The sequence below is a fragment of the Fusarium fujikuroi genome, chromosome FFUJ_chr07 (genome assembly GCF_900079805.1).
Source record: "Fusarium fujikuroi IMI 58289 draft genome, chromosome FFUJ_chr07".
Classification (NCBI taxonomy): domain Eukaryota; kingdom Fungi; phylum Ascomycota; class Sordariomycetes; order Hypocreales; family Nectriaceae; genus Fusarium; species Fusarium fujikuroi.
Genome location: NC_036628.1, coordinates 412921 through 433988, shown reverse-complemented (window position 1 = coordinate 433988; position 21068 = coordinate 412921). Strand labels below are relative to the sequence as shown.

At 49.4% G+C, this 21068-nt stretch overlaps 8 protein-coding genes and 3 non-coding genes; 5 read left to right on the top strand and 6 right to left on the bottom strand.

The window, feature by feature from the left end:
- Nucleotides 1–26: 26 nt before the first annotated feature.
- On the bottom strand, nucleotides 27–1499 carry FFUJ_08990 (probable clathrin assembly protein AP47; the record flags this gene model as incomplete). XM_023580248.1 has 4 exons in its annotated part: nucleotides 27–107; nucleotides 151–1248; nucleotides 1290–1418; nucleotides 1461–1499. The coding sequence occupies 4 exons, from the start codon at nucleotides 1497–1499 to the stop codon at nucleotides 27–29; spliced, it is 1347 nt and encodes a 448-aa protein (XP_023433060.1).
- Nucleotides 1500–3397: 1898 nt separating this feature from the next.
- On the top strand, nucleotides 3398–5122 carry FFUJ_08991 (related to clock-controlled protein 8 (ccg-8); the record flags this gene model as incomplete). Its single annotated transcript, XM_023580247.1, has 1 exon — nucleotides 3398–5122. The coding sequence occupies one exon, from the start codon at nucleotides 3398–3400 to the stop codon at nucleotides 5120–5122; it is 1725 nt and encodes a 574-aa protein (XP_023433059.1).
- Nucleotides 5123–7412: 2290 nt separating this feature from the next.
- FFUJ_08992 (related to integral membrane protein) lies at nucleotides 7413–8395 on the top strand (the record flags this gene model as incomplete). XM_023580246.1 has 2 exons in its annotated part: nucleotides 7413–7819; nucleotides 7861–8395. The coding sequence occupies 2 exons, from the start codon at nucleotides 7413–7415 to the stop codon at nucleotides 8393–8395; spliced, it is 942 nt and encodes a 313-aa protein (XP_023433058.1).
- Nucleotides 8396–8427: 32 nt separating this feature from the next.
- FFUJ_08993 (uncharacterized protein) lies at nucleotides 8428–9884 on the bottom strand (the record flags this gene model as incomplete). XM_023580245.1 has 2 exons in its annotated part: nucleotides 8428–9488; nucleotides 9530–9884. The coding sequence occupies 2 exons, from the start codon at nucleotides 9882–9884 to the stop codon at nucleotides 8428–8430; spliced, it is 1416 nt and encodes a 471-aa protein (XP_023433057.1).
- Nucleotides 9885–10422: 538 nt separating this feature from the next.
- On the top strand, nucleotides 10423–11274 carry FFUJ_08994 (probable Formyltetrahydrofolate deformylase; the record flags this gene model as incomplete). The annotated part of the gene is made up of 1 exon (XM_023580244.1): nucleotides 10423–11274. The coding sequence occupies one exon, from the start codon at nucleotides 10423–10425 to the stop codon at nucleotides 11272–11274; it is 852 nt and encodes a 283-aa protein (XP_023433056.1).
- A 138-nt stretch (nucleotides 11275–11412) lies between these two features.
- Nucleotides 11413–11497, top strand: tRNA. Its single transcript has one exon. It is a non-coding gene (tRNA).
- Nucleotides 11498–11693: 196 nt separating this feature from the next.
- tRNA lies at nucleotides 11694–11780 on the bottom strand. Its single transcript has one exon. It is a non-coding gene (tRNA).
- Nucleotides 11781–12207: 427 nt separating this feature from the next.
- On the top strand, nucleotides 12208–12290 carry tRNA. The gene has a single exon. It is a non-coding gene (tRNA).
- Nucleotides 12291–12323: 33 nt separating this feature from the next.
- On the bottom strand, nucleotides 12324–13172 carry FFUJ_08995 (related to thymidylate kinase; the record flags this gene model as incomplete). XM_023580243.1 has 3 exons in its annotated part: nucleotides 12324–12795; nucleotides 12838–12946; nucleotides 12989–13172. 3 exons carry the CDS (start codon nucleotides 13170–13172, stop codon nucleotides 12324–12326), a joined length of 765 nt encoding a protein of 254 aa, XP_023433055.1.
- Nucleotides 13173–13507: 335 nt separating this feature from the next.
- Nucleotides 13508–14655, bottom strand: FFUJ_08996 (uncharacterized protein; the record flags this gene model as incomplete). XM_023580242.1 has 2 exons in its annotated part: nucleotides 13508–14526; nucleotides 14571–14655. 2 exons carry the CDS (start codon nucleotides 14653–14655, stop codon nucleotides 13508–13510), a joined length of 1104 nt encoding a protein of 367 aa, XP_023433054.1.
- A 1220-nt stretch (nucleotides 14656–15875) lies between these two features.
- FFUJ_08997 (uncharacterized protein) lies at nucleotides 15876–17020 on the bottom strand (the record flags this gene model as incomplete). XM_023580241.1 has 3 exons in its annotated part: nucleotides 15876–16690; nucleotides 16732–16795; nucleotides 16850–17020. The coding sequence occupies 3 exons, from the start codon at nucleotides 17018–17020 to the stop codon at nucleotides 15876–15878; spliced, it is 1050 nt and encodes a 349-aa protein (XP_023433053.1).
- Between the last annotated feature and the right edge of the window lie 4048 nt (nucleotides 17021–21068).

The window sequence follows — 21068 nt, the reverse complement described above, 5'->3', positions numbered from 1 at the left end:
GCTAGTTTCGCTTGATTACGTAGGACTCAGACCGCGTCGGGAAGTCGTACAGCGATATCGCCAGATTGGGTGATGTATCGAACCCAAGGTAGCGAAGGATATTGCAACTACGATTGTTAGCCTTGATCGGATATCTGACGAGTTTCGTACCTTTGGCTCGGTAATCTTTAGATACCGAACCTGAATACCACTTGTGGTAAAGTAAGGGATCTCAAACTTGACCTGGATAGGTCGCTTGGCACCCTTACCCACACCTCCGACTCCTCCCATGCTACCACCGAAACCACCCATCATGCCGCCACCTTGCTCGTCATCTCCTCTCACGCTTGGCAGGCCCAGCTCAGCACGCATCAGGAACTCCTTGCCACCACCAAATTGTTTAATCTTCCAGACAATAGCACTCTGCTCAGGGGCGTAATGAACAGACCCAATGTTTGTTCGGAAACGAGGACTATCGGCGTCATCTGGAACGGGAACCACGATTTCGACATTGTTGGCGGTACTGCGGCGCTTGAACTGAGCTCGAGCCTTGAGCATGTATTCGATTCGGGAGCCTGAATGGGACTCGACTACGCATTCAACCCAGATCAGGGGCTTGACCTGAGTGTTGAGACGGTAGGACATGAGCTCGAATTCGCCGTCAGGGGGGATAAAGGAGATGGTTCGGTCGTTTTCGAATCGTGATAGTCGTACACATTGGTGGAACTTGACGTCCTCCATTTCGATAGCTTTACCGCGGGTGGCTCGACCGGTTGTCTCAAACATGACCTTGTCGTTCAATCCTAGACGCAACTCGGGCATGCCACTGAGGTAACACTTCATCTTGATGGCGCCAAGAATTTCTGATCGAAGGACGTTGCCGTTTGCAGACACCAAAAGGTTGAGAGACTCGACAACATCGAGGAATACTTCGTTCTTGCGGTAGCGGATACCCTCTGATCGCCACGACACAGCGTTTGTGACGGCAATTGGTGGCCGTGCTTGGATCTCGAGCTTGTGAGATTCCTGGGTGATGTACTCCTGAAGGATCTTGGATTCTGTTGTTTGCGGATAACCAAAGTCCATCATTTCGTCGAGAAGTTCGTAGATGATGACAAAGTTGTCTCGGATGGATTCTTCTTCTAAAGCTTTAAAGTACTCGGTAAAGACCTCGACGATCTTATGAAGGAATAGGAGGATTTCGGCGGCATTCGTGTTTCGTTTCGTAAGGGCGAGGAGGTAGAGGTTGTTGTGGCGGATGTAGAGGTACTATTCAGTTAGCAGGGCCAACAAGCATAGAGACTACCTACGTTGATGCCTTCGTGGGAGAAGCATGGCGGAACAGCAGAGGAATCTTCCTCAGCTTCTGAAAGGAGTACGGGGAACTTTTCAACTGCTGACATGGGAATGTCACCACGATAGTTACGGGCAAGAAGGGTCTACACTGTCAGCGAGGTCACACACAGTAGCGTCCAACACACCTTGCCCTTGAGATCTAGAAAGAAGAGTGCGGATGCCATGTTGGATGTCTTGGCGGAGCGGAAAGGAGGTCGCGATAGATGCGACGGTCAAGATCAAGACGAGGAGGTCATGCGCAGTAACAAAGACAACAGTCAATAAGGAGAGGCTGAATAGTAATTAAGGACTATAGAGAAGCGCAGGCAATCATCATGGTCCAAGGCGCAATGGTTTCGTGGTCAAGCTGTTTTGCTGGCATCTTTTGGATGCCTGGTCATTCCAGCTGTGACGACACGGTAGAATGTCGGATATGGTGGGGTAGCTTGAGCTCTTGATCACGTGAGAGATGGATCAGAAATTTTGATTAAAAGCTTTGGTTTTTTTTTGTTTCTGCTTGTTTTCTCTTCTCCTCAACGCACCCTCTAGACAGTGCAGACCATTACCTAGCCTGCAACCGAGTGGCATTCTGTCATTTCAGCCGTGGAGCCGTTGATGTGAGCTGCGATTTCGTGGTGCGGAGAGGGAACCTGGATCCATTAAGAACTGCCCGAGTATTATTAGTTGCTTCGGCGGTGTCAGAGGAGCCGGACATACAAATTCGTGACTGGACAAATTTGTGACTGAGACATGAAATTCGATCTGGGGTAAATGTGGCAGGTGACCGCAGCCTCAACTTTTTGTTGGGGGCTTGACTTCAGGGTCTCTGCTTTGACGAGATCTGCAATCAGGGATCTTGAGGTTGTCACAATTGGGCTCGTAAAGATCGTGGCAAAGTTAAATTTGCAAATGCATGTCCAATGAGCTTGTGACCAGTCCATCCATCTCGCGTTTATCACGAAGTCGAACGCGAGGCTGTCCTGTGTTTGAGTGTCTGGTCCCATCTCCAGCTCACAATTTACACAAAACGACAACGACGGAGTAATTTGAGTGTTTGAGAGTAAACTCAGTCCGTGCAGAGATTTCCGTTCAACCGATTCAGGGTCCAAGATGAATCTCAAACTCACCCGTTGGACTATCAACTGTCGTCCGGCAATGATACCGTATCGTCGCGCTATTGCTAGTATCTGCAAGCATGATGCTACCATCTATCGCACATGTCAAATTCACATGTTGATCAGTTATCGGGGACCAGATACAGGTCCGATAAAGTAACCGAATGCCGACTGGTTTGGATAAAGAGTGTGAATGCAACCTTACTTGAAAAGGAACATATTAGCATCGCTCAAGATGAGCAATCAATGAGCAATCGCATCTGACGCTGTCAGACAATTCCATTGGATGGAAAAATAACATTCAAACGCATCAGGAAAAGGATGTAATCCTTCCTCTGTGGCATGTGCTTGAGTTGATGTTGTTAGTGGATTGCTCATGACTCGGGCGACCCGCTTAACAATCGTGACGATGAGTATCTTGTTTGCATGTGATGTCGGTGCATCATCATCCCCAGTTTTGACACGTGCTAGAGGCCCAGAGGCTTCAGGTACACTTCTTAGCGACTCTAGTCTCGACGTTGGACGTTGAGTCGAATTGATCTTGTGATGCTGCAAAAACCTAGGCCCAACAAATTTATCGCATCGTCAAGCGAAACGCCCCAAATTCGGTATATCTTGTGATGATGCTCTGATATTAGGTGCAGCTCTCTTAGCGATCTTCCCCACTACGCCTCTAAAACAAGTCACCTGAAGCCACTGTAGCCGGCCCGGTTTTTAGTGGGCTATCGTCTTGCGCTGGGCTTGTTTGTTCAGCCGGTCCCTGCAGCAGGAAAGAAGGTCCCGCGAGCGCCTGACGTTAACAGGTTTCTCTTGTCCCCCCACGATCGCTCTCACTCCCAATCTCCCCAACATCTCCGCTTCATCATCATCATTATTATTTACCGTTTCTTTTGTCTTTCTGATATTCTTTGCGGCCACTGGCCGATTTCACTCGATGCTCAGTTGACATATCCGTGTTATCGCCGACCATGGAGCGCAATCACATGCTTCCTGATCGGGAGTCCGAGTCTCGTCATGTCCTCGGACCACCACCTGCTCGACCTCAATCGTTGATAGCGTTTCCCCCAGCTTATTCCAATATCGCTTCACCCAATGCGATAAAGTTTCCTGATGTTCCTACCGATATACCAACTTCTTTGCCTCCTCTGGCTAGATTCGAAGCCGATAACGAGACAAAGTTACCACCTCTGAGTTCACTTACGAGCGAAATGGCCCTGGAACCGACCAAGACTTGGCTTCCTCTACACCCTATGCCTTATCCACCAGTTCTTGCGCATAGTATTGATAGCCCGACACGAATGGATCTTGACGGGAGCAGCAACAGTGTCGTCAGCGCTGCTTCTCCTGATGTTCTCGATGCGAGGGCCGGTAGCGTCAGCCTTGATGATCCAGATGTGCGACTGGCAGCTGAAGCGCTTGGAGATTTGAGAGCAGGTATGTTGCCAATTCCAACAGCGATCATTTCTAACGTTGTAGACTTTATATCTTCACCACCGCATAGAAATTCCTCTCTTCCAGTTAGCCCACCAACTTCTGGGCTTCAATCGAATCAACCACAGTCGCCGCAGCCTGAACCGCTTCTATCTCTACTTACGACGACTCATCCATTGTTGGCCAGTACAATTGAGGGCGCCACTTCCGCGTATGGTGGTGCCAAGAACTTCTCACCGCGTTTTCGATCTGGCGCCGAATATGTCGAAGGATACCTGACTCCTATTGCGAATACTGTCGGTTCAGTTGGACGAGTGACTGGTGTCGAAGGAGGTGTCAGATGGTTTTTAGGTGCTGGAAGACGACAAAACAGCTCAACGTCGGATTTGGAAACCGGCAACAGCAAGAAGCGACGCAAAACGGATGAGGATGAGGCAGTCAGCAACAAGCGATTTGAATCTGAAGGAATGCAGCAAATGAGCGATGAACAGATGGATACAGCGCCTTCACCATCTTCAAAGACCATGTCTCGTCGCATGTCAACTACTAGCACGGTTGACACGCTTCCTGCTTACGATGAGTTGAGATCACCCGCATATACCGAGACTGATGCCAATTCACCGCGACCATCTCGGCCAAACAGCGCCTGGCAGTCACGTCTGATCACGTCTACTTCTGGTCTCAGTGTCGCCATGAGCCATGAGAGTCTGCGCAGTCTCAAATACTGTCTACAGTGGCTTCGCTGGGCCAATGATCACATTGCTCGTGTGATTTCAGCCTTGAAAACAACCCTTGATGAGTACGAAAAGGTGCCCGACGGACAAGCTGGCGAGCAGGCTGATCCTGAGTCTCGCTCTCAACTTGCTGCTCGCATCTCAAGCCTCAAGGGCGATGTCCTCAGAACCCTGCGAGAAGCCATCAATACTGTGTCGAAATACGCAGGGGGCGCATTGCCCGAAAACGCACGAATCCTTGTGCGACGTCATCTCACCAGTCTACCCCAACGATTCCGTGTCGCCACCATGACCGACAGGAATGCCGGGCAGCAAGACAGCGAGACTGCTCTGACTGAAGGTGCACACAAAGTTTTGGTCTTGGCCAAAGAAGGTCTGGACATGGTTGTCCAAGTAAGTGGTGTCGTAGATGGAACAATTGTCAGCGCTGAGCAATGGCTCGACCGTATGGGCAAAAGAAGAGCCCAAGAAGACGAGAAGCCAATGCTTCCTCAAACCGAGGTTAATGGAGATGTGAAAATGGGTTAATTGGAAACGAAAACGAGGGTGATACGTGCGAGCTCCAATATCACGAAGAGCTCATTTCCTTGAATGACGACCAGTTGGTGATGAGCGAGTTGGATTTTTGGCGTTTGGTTGGCTTTGTAGCAACGAATATGAGCTGCTTTCAGCATGTCATTTGGCATCTGATATTCAGACGAATGTGATGTACGGGTCGGAACAACACAATACCGACTATTTAAGACTTTTGGATGCAATTTATTACTCAATCATGGCACCTTCCAGATCAAGATATTCCACGCCTCGAGTCAAAGCTTGTCAACATTGTATAACCGCCAAAGCAAAATGTGACCGCAAAGAAACCTGTGGGCGATGTGCCTTGCGGAGTCTAACATGCAGCTATCCTGGGAGATCTCGAGAGCCGACCGTAGACTCGCAGCCGGACGCGGAGACCTGGGAAAACCATGACACTCTGGACTTTGAACAATCCTCACAAACAGACACTCCCCTTCACTTTGATACACTGGACCTTGTGTGTCCGATCAACAGCGACGACATCAAGAACCGATGGCTCAACTCGTATGTTCCTCTGCCTGGACAGTCGCCCAAGAACTACAATCAAAGTGTCATCAATTTTGTCTATCGAATGCTCAAATCGTATGCCTCGACAGTAATTCGAGGTCGTCTGCCACCATTCATCCATCCTATGCAGCAATCCTTGGTGCCACTCTCGACCTGTTTTACTCTGGTCCGAATATGCGACCCTCTACCTGGCAACGTGAGTATCGCCGCAGATATCCTACAGCGAGAAATGACTAGACTCTACGAAGAGCGAGGAACATATGAAGGTGTCAATCTTCTTGGAGTGTTTCAAGCCTACCTCATCTATTCCATGGTTCTGTTCTTTCACTTGGGGCCTTCAATGCCATTTCTTCGTCAGGCAATGATCAACCTGCAGGAAATTGCATGCGCAACCTCTCGAGAAGGGCTTGTATGTGCGGCAGAACAACGAGGCGTCCTACCGAAATGGGCATCATGGATCATGGCAGAGGCCAAGAGACGAACGCTGTACACCATGTACTTTCTTGACAATGTGTTGTCGGCTCATGATGGTCTCACCACGTATCTGGGAACTGAGTTGAGGGGGCTCTATTCGCCATCGAGCAAGTATCTGTGGCAAGCGGATCGGAATGGATGGGAACAAAGCTACAACTCGCATCTGGCCGAATGGGGAAGTGAGCCCTTTCGACTGGATGAATTGTGGCCATTTCCAGATGGAATGAGTGACGAAGAAATAAAACGCCAACGACGGAGGGTAGATCGATGGTTGGAAGATGTCGATGAATTTGGGACAATGTTGTATGCGGCCTCAAGCTGTACTCATGGAGGGTAGCGCTTTGACTTAATATCCGAAGGAACTCGGGGTCGCACAGCCTTGCCAAGATCAATACTCCTCCAAATCGCCTATAGCCGTTCGAATATGTCATTCAAGAACATGTTTTGCCCAATTACGCCACAGGATCAACGACCTAACTCGTCGCCTTGAGTCATTGGAGTGACCTCAACCAAAGGAAGCCCTGTAACAGAAACAGAGTTCAGCACCAGCCGTTAGTGGCGTTGATCGTCGACGGTTGGCTCCCCGATGATCCACTAGTTAAAGCTTGACTCTCATATCAAGGATTCATCGCCTCCCGTCATTCTACATCTCCATTTACAATGAGTTCGACCTTTTCCACGATATGTGGAATGCAACAGGTCCCGATTCGAATCGAAATGCCCCTCCTGGGGTTGTTCCCGATTATAACAATCCTGAAGACGTCTACTGGACGTTGAATATTGTCTTGACGACGATATGTGTATTCTTTATTACGCTCTTTTTTATAGTACGAATCTATGTCAAGGGAACGATTAGCCGGAACTTTGGATTGGAAGATTGTATGTCGATATCTCATGTTTGACAAAGCTAACAGTCTAGGGACGTGTGTAGCAGCATTTGTATGGCCGACTCTTGATGTTTGGCTATCGCTAACCTTTAGATTACCGCCGTCATGTACTGCGTCACTTGCTTTATGAGTACGTCTATTCCCTGTACTCACTGTCTGAGTACGTCAGTCCTTTCGTTGCATCACTAACAAAGTAGTGGCCCGGTATGGAGCAGGTTATCATGCTTGGGAGATTCGTAAACCAGAATATTACAACTGGTTAAAGGTGAGTAGCCCAAGTGTAACCGATCGATCTAACAAGTCAGTGGTTCTATGCGAGTACGGTTGTCTATATCCCAGCTGCCTTTTTCACCAAAGCAACCATTCTACTTCTCATGGCACGAGTTTTTGCTGTTGAACCACGAGTCGCAAAAGGAATCAGGATCTTGATATGGGCTTTACTGGTGGCATACATTCCGATTCAAATCCTTCGGATTGTCAACTGTTATCCCATTCGGACATATTGGGATCCAGATGTCAGAAACGCACGATGTCTCAACCAACGAAAGATCTTCTTTTCAGATCTGTCGCTATCGATTGTCACGGATTTGGTCATTCTGTTGATTCCAATACCGTTGACTTGGAAACTCCGGATTTCGATAGGCAAAAGGATCAAGATCGTGCTGCTTTTGGGGGCCGGTGGAATCGCTACAGCCTTGACACTCTTCCGTGTTGCTAAAGCAGTTGACTTTTTGAACTCGGATGATATCACTGTTGATTATACACCGATTGGCATTCTAACGTATGTTTTTCAGCCCGGTAACGCTTGTCTAACGATTGCAGGGCTCTCGAGATTACTATCGGCTTTGTCTGCGCCTGTCTTCCCTCTCTGAACCTCCTGATCGAGCATCATGTCCGTAAACGTAGACGAGCACGAAACCCAAATTGGCCACGCGATCGAACACGCACATCCCTGTTCAAGAAGCGCTTCCGATGGATCAGTTCGTCTACAGAACACATGCCCTCTCGACCAAATCGGCCTTCAGATGGAATGATTGACTTGGACGTGGAAATGGCCATGTTGACGGGGCAGCCTGTACGATTACGAACGGGACGAACAGCCAGTGCTGAATCCCACGATATCCGACCACTCGACCATCGACTTAATTCTGGCGACGGACGAAGAGAGGGATGGCTGTCTCAGAATCGGGACGAACAAGAGGAGGTCCAGGACAGCAAGTTCATCATGCGAATGGTGGAGGAATCAAGAGCACGAGCAGACGAAGGAGCCAAAGAATCATGGTGTCCAGTCTGGGATGGACCGAGGGATCCCATGGCAAGTCAAGGGAGTTGGAAGTTTAGCGTACGGTCGCATTAGAGTATAGAGTATACCCAGGTAAATAGAATTGATCATGATAACGAGAGCTTCCATCCAAATTTGTGGATAATCTCCCTCCAGTCTTGGTTTGTACTCGACACTTGAAGATCTCTTGTATGCCAGATCAGCTTGAGAGCGTTCCAAACAGCAGATATGTTGCTGATCGGCCATTGACTATCCATCAACATGAAGTGATCCAACACAACCTTTCGTTGTTCGTCTGATGAGCATGCACAGCCTGCCAAGAACAGTGGCCACATTGGGAATGATCTTCGAGTCTGTCCTTCAACGATGATATCGGAGAGACAAGAAAGAAGAGATTCGTGGAGTGCCAGAATTGATGGGTGGGTGATGGCTGTGTTGTAGCACACGAGGCGGAGGTAGATCTGGGCAGCAATTCTAAAAGACTCGGCGCTCCGCAAGAGATAGTCGTCTGTGCCCTGAAAAGAGAGGTCTTCGAGTCGCTGTTTAATTTCTTGACCCGTTGTGTACAGGTGATCCTTGGATATGTCGTGGGTAGACAGCGACGATATTTCGTTGATGATGTCGACGAGATCCATTGAGCAACCAATCTGTTCATCAACCAGACGAGAATGCGGGAGTGTCGCCTCAGCTTTAGCGAGCCCAGCCATTGCTTGGTGTAACGAGTCCTGGTGTGTAGGTTGCGTAGTCTCCATCAGAATATATCGAAACCGGAAATACTGGAGTACAAACTCGGCCACATTAGGGTCGATACTGCTCCCAAAACTTTCAAGCAGAGCGAGTGCGCCTTGAAGATGACGGAGCCATGTGGGACACGATCCATGTGCGATCTCGAGAGATGCCAAAAGAACACAGGTGAGAAGATTACCCTCACTGCCTCGGGAGTCTGGAAGAGCGTGCTGCAGTTCATGCAGAGCTCGGACTTTGTACTGCATTGACAACGCGCGGTAGTCTCTTCCGTCTGGGACAATATTTTGTGCCCATTCTGCTGCGCTCATAGCTAGGACTGCAGAGAACAGAGGACCTTTGAACATTCGGGGGATGACCGATGTACGGAAGCCATTCCGGTTTGTGTCCACGTAGACTCTGCTCCTGGAGATTATTTCGACGTCTAATCTGTTAGCGGGGATGAACGGTGGTGAGAATACTTACAGTACTGCACGAGGGCTTTCTCAACCGAACGTCCCAACTCAAAAGCAAACGGGGACAAACTGCGGGGGACAGATTCCTTCGTCCAAACAATCCTTCCTTCGCTCGAATTCACAGCAACGAGTTCTTGAGATGAGAGATTCAGAAAGCTATGGCTCTGATTATCACTCGGCATCAGATAGTGATCAGAAGCTGCGACGATAAACTTTAACGGATTCGAAGCTGAAGCTGGACTCGGAAAGATACAGTCATCTCCTGTTTTTTGACACCTTCGACATGTTGGTTTCTCCTCGTCACATCTTCGCTTCCGTCTTCGACAGTTGAAGCAGCCGTCTCGGCTCCGAGAGCCACTGGACATGATGCATTGCGTGATGGTAGTTGTGTTAGTTGTTGATGGTGGGGAACGGATGGACTTCCGATCAACGCCACGTGACGGCGAGTTGCATGCATTAGCTTTGCTTTATGTTTCCATATATTAAATACACCTTTATCTTTCTGATTATCTACATATGACTACGGTTGATCTGGCGTATGCTTGGCTCAGCAGAGGACTTTTGTTACCCTGCAGCCACAGCGGAGACGGATATGAACCGGCCATACCGCATCATGGCGATCAGACGGCACTTTTCTACAATATACAGATCCACGCCGCATTACTCCGTGCTACCCTATTCAATAGATCTCAATACAGCATATTTCCCTCAATTTACTTAATATCAACTCATGCTTCACACTTCATGGCCACATCCCGACGCATCTCCGATGTGGAGGGTTAGCCCGCAGTGGGGTTCTCGGAGTCATACTCGGTCGACATACGGAGGCTAACAAGATACGTCGCAATTCTTCTCACTTACACCAAATTCCCCCCCAATTCAACGCCGTCCATAGCCTTCAACATGGCTAATGATCACATCCTCACCCTGTCATGCCCTGACAAGTCCGGCATCGTCTATGCCGTGACTGGCATCTTTGCCGCCAACAAGCACAACATTCTCGACCTCCAGCAGTTCTCCGATCCCGTCTCCGAGCGCTTCTTCATGCGTGTTCACTTTGGCCCTACCGAGACAGAGTCCACCGAGCACCTCGTCGAGGCTTTCGACAAGCTCGCTACCGAGTACAAGATGGACTACGACATTAGGCCCGTCGCCCGCAAGACCCGTGTCCTCATCATGGTCTCCAAGATCGGCCACTGTCTCAACGACCTGCTCTTCCGCATGAAGACCGGCCAGCTGCGCATGGAAGTCCCCGTCATCGTGTCGAACCACCCCGACTACGCCGCCCTCGCCGAGAGCTACGGAATCGAGTTCCACCACCTGCCCGTCACAAAAGACACCAAGGCGCAACAAGAGGGCCAGATCCTCGACCTCTGCAAGAAGCACGGCATCGAGCTCATTGTGCTTGCCCGCTACATGCAGGTTCTGTCCCCGACGCTGTGCGAAGCCATGTCCGGCCGCATCATCAACATCCACCACAGTTTCCTGCCGTCGTTCAAGGGTGCAAAGCCCTACCACCAGGCGTACGAGCGCGGTGTCAAGATTATCGGAGCGACTGCTCACTTTGTCACTGCTGATCTGGACGAGGGTCCTATTATCGAGCAGCGGGTTGCTCGTGTGGATCACAGCATGAATCCTAAGGAGTTGTCTGAGGAGGGATCTAATGTTGAGAGCCAAGTTCTTGCTGCTGCTGTGCGGTGGTATGCTGAGAGGAGATTGTTCCTCAATGGTCACAAGACTGTAGTCTTTAATTAATAAAAGTTGATGCTTGAAGAATTATTGGATTGTGAAAGGTGATCTATGTGAAAGTGCTCTGTTCTATGTGAATGGTGCTCGTCGCCTTCGAACCTCCCACTCGGCCTGTATGGAGGGATAGCGAACGCCGATCACCAATCCCCGAATAGCTCAGCTGGAAGAGCGTTCGGCTGTAACTGATATATGACACCGAAAGGTCACTTGTTCGATCCAGGTTTCGGGGATTTCTTTTGCTGGTTGTGGCATCTGGTGAGTATATCATGACATCTCACTTTTTGGTGTCACCAATTGAAACACGCAGCTACCACCAACGAGGTTCACCTTAATGTTACTAGAAACTTACTGAATTACACATGTAGCTGAGCTAATTTGAGCAGCAAAATGAATGTTTGCAGCCATCGAAAGACGCAAAAAATGAGTTCCCCGAAACCTGGATCGAACAAGTGACCTTTCGGTGAGATGCTTAACAATTACAGCCGAACGCTCTTCCAGCTGAGCTATTCGGGGAGATCTCCGAAACCGGAGGAATAGCCATTGGACTTGGTTGGGAGTGGATGGGTAAATTGTACCTATACGCAGACTTTTTCTCGAACACATTAATCATTGGGTTTACCCTAAGCTGGTCGAGTGAGAGTTGAATTCGAGAATCGCAGAAGAATTACTCACATTATCGCAAAGCTGGTGTGTGAGAACAATCACACAAGATAGGATGAAACAACCCCGCGTCATCTGTGTCACAATGCGACGCCTCAACACCAACCTTGCACAGGGAACCTCAACCACTGCATCCAGTCTCCTACACGGTGCACCCAATCCCGCCCGCACGTCTCATTGTCACAGTCCATACTGCCCCATTCAGAATACAGATCTTGTCCACATCTACCCAACTTTCCTCGCCGATCGCCATGGCTACTCCTCTGATCGTCAGAGCCATCCCCGAGTAGCTCAGCTGGAAGAGCGTTCGGCTGTAACTGTACCGTCACCGAAAGGTCACTTGTTCGATCCAGGTCTCGGGGATTCATTTTTGCTCATTGCAACACTCTGGCATCTCACCTAACAACTCTCACAGTCTTTCCAACCTCTCCTCTCTCAACCTGTTCAACCCTACCCCTAACCTTCTTCCAAACCTCCTCAGCAACCTCCTCTACACTCCCGCCCGCATCGATCACCACAAGATCCTCCTCCTCCTGTGTCCAGTCCTCACCCCCATCCAACCCAAGTCCCTGCGCCGCAACGTCTTTTCCGCCCATGCTCAGACCCCAGAATAATTCCCGTACGCGTTTCTGCATACCAGATCGTTCATAGACCTCTCCACCCCAACCACCTCGAGCTTGAGCTTGCTCTTCGGTCAAATCGAGGAACAGCACCAGATCTGGTCGGGGGAGACCGCGTTCTGGTGCTCGTGCCCAAGGGAGGGTCAGAGAGGGGTTTTGCTTGGCGGCTGAGTAGACTATGCCTGAGTGATAATACCGATCGCAGACAATTGTAGTGCCAGAGGCGAGTAGAGATTGGATTTGTTTGCTGAAAGGTCAGAAGTGAAGTGCCACAGACCGGTATACTCACACAGCTTCCCATCTGTTTGCGCTGAACAATAGATGAATAACATGGTCATCCATCTCGACATTACTCTTGAGATACGCATCAATCATCTGCCCAATAGGTGTGGTCCTGTCTACAAACATCAGCATAATTCACCACTTCTTCAGTGACATACCAGGGAATCTCATAACCTTGATCTTTTTACCCTCCTCGACAAATCTCTGCTCCAACAGCTTCACCTGTGTAGTCTTTCCACTTCTGTCCAAACCCTCCAAAATGATGAATGCGCCCCGAGTTGAGTCATCTGCAGTATCAGAGCTCGCAATCGCGGCTGTAGCCAAATCGTTGATTGAAGCCATGGTGGTTGATGAGGGGAAGTGGATTGCTGACGAAATATTCACACTGTTTTGGTTAGTGGTTCACGTGGGACACAGTGCGGCAGAATCAGATCATAATTTAGACTCAGTGAAACAGTTCAAACAGTCAGTACTCAAATACACTCAGTGAAACAGTCAGTCAGTAATAATTAATACTCAGACAATATGTAATCAAAACGATAGCCCCAGCTCTTGGTAGCCTAAGAAGAAAAGTAACGCCGGCCAAACTCCACCATCCGATCCATATCCATCCATTCCGTCATTCATTCCATCCGTATCCATTACCATAACAGTTCATACTTGTTCATGCCTCATGCCTATACAGCTTCATCATGTGCGCTACCGCTTTCCCATAACTCAAAACTTTCTCCTGTTCCTTCGATTGGTTCCAAAACTGCGGCCTTGCTTGAACCTTCTGTGGGCTTGGCCATTAAGCTGTCGATGTCTTCTGTTGAAGGGTCGATAGGCTTTTCGACCACTGTCGCAGTCGCAGGTGCTGTCGCATTCACCTCTGGCTCATCTTCAGGTACAAAAATGACTGATGTCTCATCGCATCCTTCAGGGTAAAAGTCGGCAGTGTTCATTTCTCCTAATGCGACACGCTCTTTCTCAACAATCATGTCATCGGCTTTTGGTGCGCGACGAGTTTGAGAAATGTCATCAGGAGGAGGAACATTTTCCTTATCGCGACCTTCAGCACGGTCTCTGTTGAGCTTCCGTTGACTCTCCTCGTCGGATGAAATGTCTAGTACACATGTGCTGTGTTGAAGAAGGTTGGTCATCTCTTGTTCGGGTGTGTCCTCGTGAATGTCAAAGAACCAGCTAGCCTTCATGTCTGGCTCATGCAGAGCAGTGATGGGTTCCTTCTTGGCGCCATAGCCAGGAATAGTACCCTTGAGAGCAGCATCGAGAGAAAAGGGAGCGGCAGATCCAAGACTGAACGAAGGAGGATCAACACGAGTGTAGGGGCCAGCAGTGCGTCGTCGGCTAGATGCGATACCAGATCGCTTGCTTCGGGTAGGAGATCGACCAGCTGGGGCATAAATGGGAGAAGACTTTGAGATGCCAGAGCTGAGTTTGGCGGGTGATTTAGGTTGAAGGGTGCGACGGGTCTTGGTAGGGCTCGTGAGGCGATTAGGAATGGGAGATGCAGATACAGGTGTAGGCTTGAGGATAAAAGCAGACGGCTTGAGGATGCTGTCTTTGAGGATGCTGTCCTTTAGAATGTCCTTGTCCTTGGACCCTTTTGATCGCTTGGCAAAAGAAGTAGGATCGACATTTTCAGAATCATCGGTATCAATCAGTTCAGCTTTTCGCTTGCCACCAGTTGGCAGAGCTAATCATGTCAGTGAAGCCCAAACACTCCGCATCTCCACATACCATTTTGCCTATTCTTGAGACTTGTCAAGGTCTGGAGACGAGTCCCATCAAGGGGAGCAAATGGTTGACGAGTGACAGTAGCCATGATGGACCCAGCAGCGAGAAAAGTTATTGTTTATTGTTATCGCGTGAGTCGAACGTGTAAATGAGTGAAGACGATGATGAGTGAAAGTGGGAGAGAGCGGGTAGAAAAGAGGTGCCAAAGGTGGGTTCTGCTGCGGAGGGCGCGTGGAGAGATCGGTAATAAGGGAGCTTCAGCGCGAAAGTGGGTTCCCTTAGGGCGTCGTGCCTTGGACGTGAGCGCGGACGTGACGGGCGGCCACTAGAAGCAGGTCACTAGAATGCCTACAGAGGGCAGTGGACCGACAGGTATGAAACAGAATGCAGATTCGCGACCGTGTCAATTACCAGCGAGTGCATGGAATGGCCGTCCATGTCCAGAGCGAATTTCAAGATAAGGCCATCTCTGCCTGAGGTGTTTTCCCCTCAATCAATGCAGGTTGGTCACCGCTAAGCACTTTTCCAAAATGATTCGCTCAATGCAACATGCCTGGCCTTGTGGGACGTCCAAAACTCCACAAGCGTCATCCCAGTTTGCTCCATGCCATGCCCAATCGTCGCGCTGAGCGCCAATGCAAGGGAGATTCAGATGCAGGATGAAGACATTTAATGTAACGCGAGTTCGTGTTCCTTGATCTGTGCAAGCCGTCGAACTCGTTGTGCCCAGCCAGCCTGAACTCAATGCCCAAACCCATTGCTGTTGTGCCCAGCCAGCTTGCATGGCCGCCAATATGCGACCACGGTCTCATCACAACATTGGCAGACCCGAATTCCAATTGGTTGTAGTCTTTCAGCTGATCTGACCGATCGCCAACCAGCTACTGCCTCCACTGAAACGGGGCCCTGTAAAGTGTAACTTTATCCTGGCTTGTTACTATTAAAGGCCAGACCACCCGCGATCTCTCGCGTCGTGTCCGTGTCGAACCCCTCTCGATGATACCTCTGTGCAACGCCAATGCATCCAGCTGCAAGTCGGAGGCTGGGAGGCGGGACGGTAACATTCGCCCGGCGTTTGCCACCAATTTGACCTGGTCGCACGCATAGCCTGCCAACTCAGAGACCATATGTGACCGTAAAGTCTGGCGCACCAATGCTTCACTAACAACTGACAATGGTCGCATAAGGTTGCAGAGATATATCTATTGTAAGCCCCTATGAAGTGATAATACTACTGTCGTGTCTGAGGTTGAATCATAATAATACACCGAATTGTCTGGCCTCTTCTCGCCGCTTTCCTCACCTCCCTCACTTGTCCTCATGAAGATGGTGTGGTCCACGAGTTTCCGACCTACTCGGACCTTGCTCATCATCTTCTAGCTTGTGTTGTTGTGGTGCTTTGGTCCGGACCACCGTATCATGGTGCAAATGATGAGCTGAAGGAAATGCTCCCGGCGTCTTTTCGTCTTGCCGAAGCCGATGATCAGGACTGGCTCGGTATGTTTCAACTCGATCGAATCCAATGTCGTGATTGGGTTGGGTCTCATTCGCCTCGCTAGCGTCCTGAAACAAATCGTGTCGATGAACTGCAGGTGGACTGGCAGGCGCCTTTGTATCGGTTCGAAGTTGATGAATTGAGGGAGGATACACAGGAGCAGAAGTGTCATCCTTCAACCGGTGAGGTGCATTGGTTCGATATGATCCTCTTGGATCTTTGGAGAGGTCGTGACTGTGGTCGAGTGTTGCATCGGTGGGTGCAACTGGATCTTGAGCGATTGATCTCTCCCGGGGCTTGCCTCGGCTGCTTGCAGATGAGGTTGGAGACGAGCACTCGGATGAACCTTCGGGGATACAGGGGAGGTTTTGATCGGGTTCCGTATCACAAGTGGTCACCTTGCTGTGCGATCTGGAAGTGCTCAAGGATGTGGTCATTGAGGGTTCGGTCTCATACCCACAGGAACTGCGTCTCCGATGATGACCATGATTGATGAGTTCGTGTTCGATTTGAATGAGGGAATCATATGGATAGCAGCAGCCCCATAGACTGTCTTCATTGCGAGTTCCTTCGATGTTGTAGAGATCGCGAACTTTTGTACGCAGATCGGAGATCATGATACCATAGACTAGACATGTTAGAGTGTTTGACTTGCAAAGGGATACTTACAAGGCAAGCAGGCAGCGAATCCCAAGCAGGGGAGAGAAAGGGCCGGGTTATGCAGAGGCGTCGACTAGTATTCCTCTTTTGTGTCGGCGATTCCTTTCTTGCTGACCGTGAATCGAACATGGCCATCCGGGGGTGAATCATATTCAAACGCCCTTTCGAGAGCATCATTGTAGCTCTTTGTGGACCGACCGTAAACAATGCAAGGGCAGAGAAATGATTCCCATAGGATGTTGTTTGGGGCGAGATCTTCATCATCGTACAGCCATTGTCCAGCGAACGGCTTCTCCATTGTGTATAGTGAACGACAGGCGGCGAAGGGCAAGGAAAAGAATGATGATAGAAGTGATAAACAGTGATGAAGATGAAGAGTTTGAGTGGGCGGTGATGAGAAGAGAAGGTTGAGTGAATATGCATGCAAACGGAAGGTGAAGCACTGTCGCGTTGCTTCCTGGAAATGTGGTGATGCCTTCCCAAGACACGCAAGGTCACGAGAGCAATTCAAGGCAGGCGCTCAGTGTGAACCGCCTCATTTCACCACCTGTTTTCCACATTCATCCAAATTAATTCATCATTTTGCCAACACAATCGCAATTCCCTCCCGCCATCGTCTTTCATCATCAATCTTTCATCATCGTTCATCAATGACTCTTCATTCAAGCGGAAATATTGCTGCTATTCAAAAGCCATGTCCTCAATACTGGCATTATCACCATTGTCATTCATCGTCTAACTCCTGACACTCAAATCCCCATCTGCCTGCCACCAAATATCACCATTCTTCAATGTAACCCTCATTCTCAAGCGGATTTCGAGTTGGCAGTCGGAGCGGTCCCAGTTGCTAGCAAAGTTTCTGAGATCAGATCTCCGTATACTGGCTTGGCTGCACTGGACATGCTGCCATGAAGGACAACAAAGCTGATACTCCTGATTCATATCTAGCAACAAGCAAGCCACCACTGTTCAAGCGACGAAGTTGAGTTCCACTTACAAACACGTCCCGAGACTTGCTGGTCAGACAGCCCTCTCCAGGACAAGACCAAGGACTGGCTTGAGTACCAGGATGCAGATGGACGTTCGAGCAGATGAGACGAGACCGAGAGCACCGTGTTCGCCAGAACAAACTGTTATTGTGGATGTCACAATAATCGAGGTACTGCGTCAATTTATGTTGATAGGAGTTTACTAATGAGACTCAGACAGATTCTTTCGATTCCTGCCATGGCCACACGACTGGCCTCTCCGAAGATGACTGCTTGTGAAGTGGCTGAGGAAAGTGGACCGAGAACGCTTTTTTGACCTGGCATAGCTAGAATCTTGACTGATTAGAGCATCAAGTTGCCTTCGAAACACCTCAAGATTCTTCTCTCGGCCGTGGCTAGTCTCTTCTGCCACCATCGATTAGCATACTCACAGTCAAAGGCTGCCTTGCAATCCAGAAATGGTATCATATATCTCCCAGTCGAGATTACACGCCGGTGTTATTTGCATTCAAGGCCTGTGGTTAAGAACCCATATCAGCAGGCAGAACTTGGCATACCGAGCAACGGAGAATGCTTTCCTACCTTGCTGGTTCTTGAAGCTGTGAATGCTTGCGGTGGCACAACTGCCCATGGAGAAGAAGCCCGACACGGCGAACTATACAAATGTTGTCACGGTTGCCAATCTACAGCGGGACTACGGTGCCTCTTCAAAGGACCAAGTCTGGCTCCATTTGACCCTCCAATATCGTTTCCCTTGAGATGTCGCTGATAATCTAGACTTTACTGCAGAGTCACGTTCTCTCAGCCTTGCTTCCATTATCCAGCTTTCTCGGTGGGCTCTATTATCTGACTAGATCGGCTGGTTGACCGGCGACACAAATGGTACGGCATTTGCCATCGGAAGACCAATTCAGCCAATTGTTGACAAGTAGCAACTCTGCTCAGAGGTACTGCCCGATGTGTCACCTGAGATGGTACTGATGAGATAGACACACCTCTTTGGCGTTCAACCGTGACCGCGGCCGGCCTTGCAGTCATAACAAAGGGGACTGCCATTGATCAGCAGTTCGTAGAATGATTCGCTGCAGCAAGCACCTGGCTATAGCTTAACTTTTGCAGTCCGAGTAACAGCACGCATTCCCTTTCCAAGCATGTTGGTTATGCATGTGAGCCTGCTAGCAGGTCTGCAACAAGTTTGGTGCCGCTGGGTGACTAACTGAAGGGATGTAGACACCTCACCAACCACGTTCAACTTCAACTCGTCTCTTATCCAAAGTGAATTCAACACTTGCGATCAACAGACGACCCTCGATGGTGCCTCTGAGGATATCTACGATAAGCAAACCCGCCACATGTGAGAGGAATATCAGACCCCTACCCAGAACCATGTTCTGCTGGAGGAAATCTGACAATAAAATACAGTTGCTTGATCCTGACGACAAGCTTCCTACAGACTCAGATGTCGCTCGAAAGATCACCTTGATCGTGAGTGCTCATTAGACATACGAAAAAGATGACACTCGTATCCTCCCTCAGAATCCATTGGTGTCTCGACATGACTGGGTGACAGAACTACAACACTCACCACTAGTCAGTCTAGACAACTTCTATGTGCCTCACGGTCCGCTCAAACCCACATTGCGATCTCCTCAACTTCAATCGATGAAGAGGCTGTTGATGATCTGAAACCACTGGTGACCCGAAAATAATGCCATCGAATTTGGCTTCTCTTCATGTGAAGTGACATTCGACAGTTATGCAAGACACATACCAACTCTTCGGAACCATCAAACCCACGGCGCTGAGGGCGACATCACGCAGGTACCGATACCGACTTGGTGCTTAGAATGCTTTTATAGCACGAAACGATGACTGAACTCTCATGTACTTTCAAGAAGCTTCTGATGCCTGGGCTCTGGAGTGCAACTAGAGGTGAATCAGAGCCGGCGAGCACTAACCAGCCAGGAATCACCTATGCTCTTCGCCGATTTGTGCAAGAGGTTCAGCCCATACCAGCCCTCGGTATCAATTGCCTAAGAGTATTGATGATGCCTAGATACCATTGTGGTCGATGAAGAGGCAGCCTCCGCAGCTCTGCCACTCGGAACTTAACGCATACTGACCTATGACCAACGTCCAACCGCGACCGACGCCTCTAAGGCTTTGCCGGTGGAATCTCGACGGGGTAACGATGGCGCGTTCAAGGGGACTACCGATTGGCAACGGCTTCGAGTTTACATTACCCGTGTAACTGAGCCACGATGGCAATCTCATACTCTGTGCAAATGCTGATGGTGCCTAGATATGACGACAACCGACGAAGATGTAACACTCGTTTGTAAATACTGACTTGTCGACTGACATCCAAACGCTGTATCAGACGGTCTTCGATATTTCGTCCTGCCGGCCATGAAAGGCATCAAGAGTCAGTCAAAAGCATGACAATCAGGACTGGTCTTGAACTCTTGCAGCACCGGCGACGACTGCATTAGAGTACTCTGTGAGTGATTCTAGAAGTTATTATGATGCCTTGATATGATGTCGACTGATAGAAATGCAGCACCCAAAACGCCAATTACCATCTTGACCATTGAAGTTGGCCGTTGTCCACAAGCTCACCCATCGATCAACATCTTGGACCGCCAGTGAGGCACCAAGAGGTAGGCAGGAGATTGCCATCGGTTCCAAACTACGTGATCGCTTCTGCGTCCTGCAACTGCTTTTGGAGAATGCTGATATGTCGATAGATGGTGACGACCAACATGAAGCAATACCAAGGCACCAGAATCTCTGTTACTTTACCCTACAGTTGACCTCGAAAGGAAGATGAAGAATGCCGAATGATTCAAACCGGCCTCATGCTCGAATACTAGTGCGCAATTCCATGACCATGTCAGATACCTGATGCCGGCAAGACACGGATATGGACGCTCGAACCTTCAAGTCCTTTTAATCAATTACTGAGGTTCAACGTACACACGACGGAACTATTTCCATCAGCTCCAACGCTCGCTCGAGGTACTACAAGTCAAAGCTATCCGTGGCGGTCGACATTCGCTTCCCAGAATGTCCCTTTAGCAGCCAGTGAGTACAGTCCACATAAATTTGCAAATCCTGTAGAGTGCTGATGCGCATGATAAGAGCGATCGTCAAGAATCGGCTCCTCGACCTCTAGCCGCCTCAGGTTCTGACTCCATTTAGAATGTTCGCAGATCAAGGCAATGCCTCTGATTGTCTCTCACCCAGTTAGGCGCCTGCGCAGGACAGTAGCTCGTTACGAAGCTGCTCAAGCTTTCCTTCATTGTTCAACAGCAAGTGGAAGCGACTCGTGTTTATGAACGGTGGAACCCCGAGTGC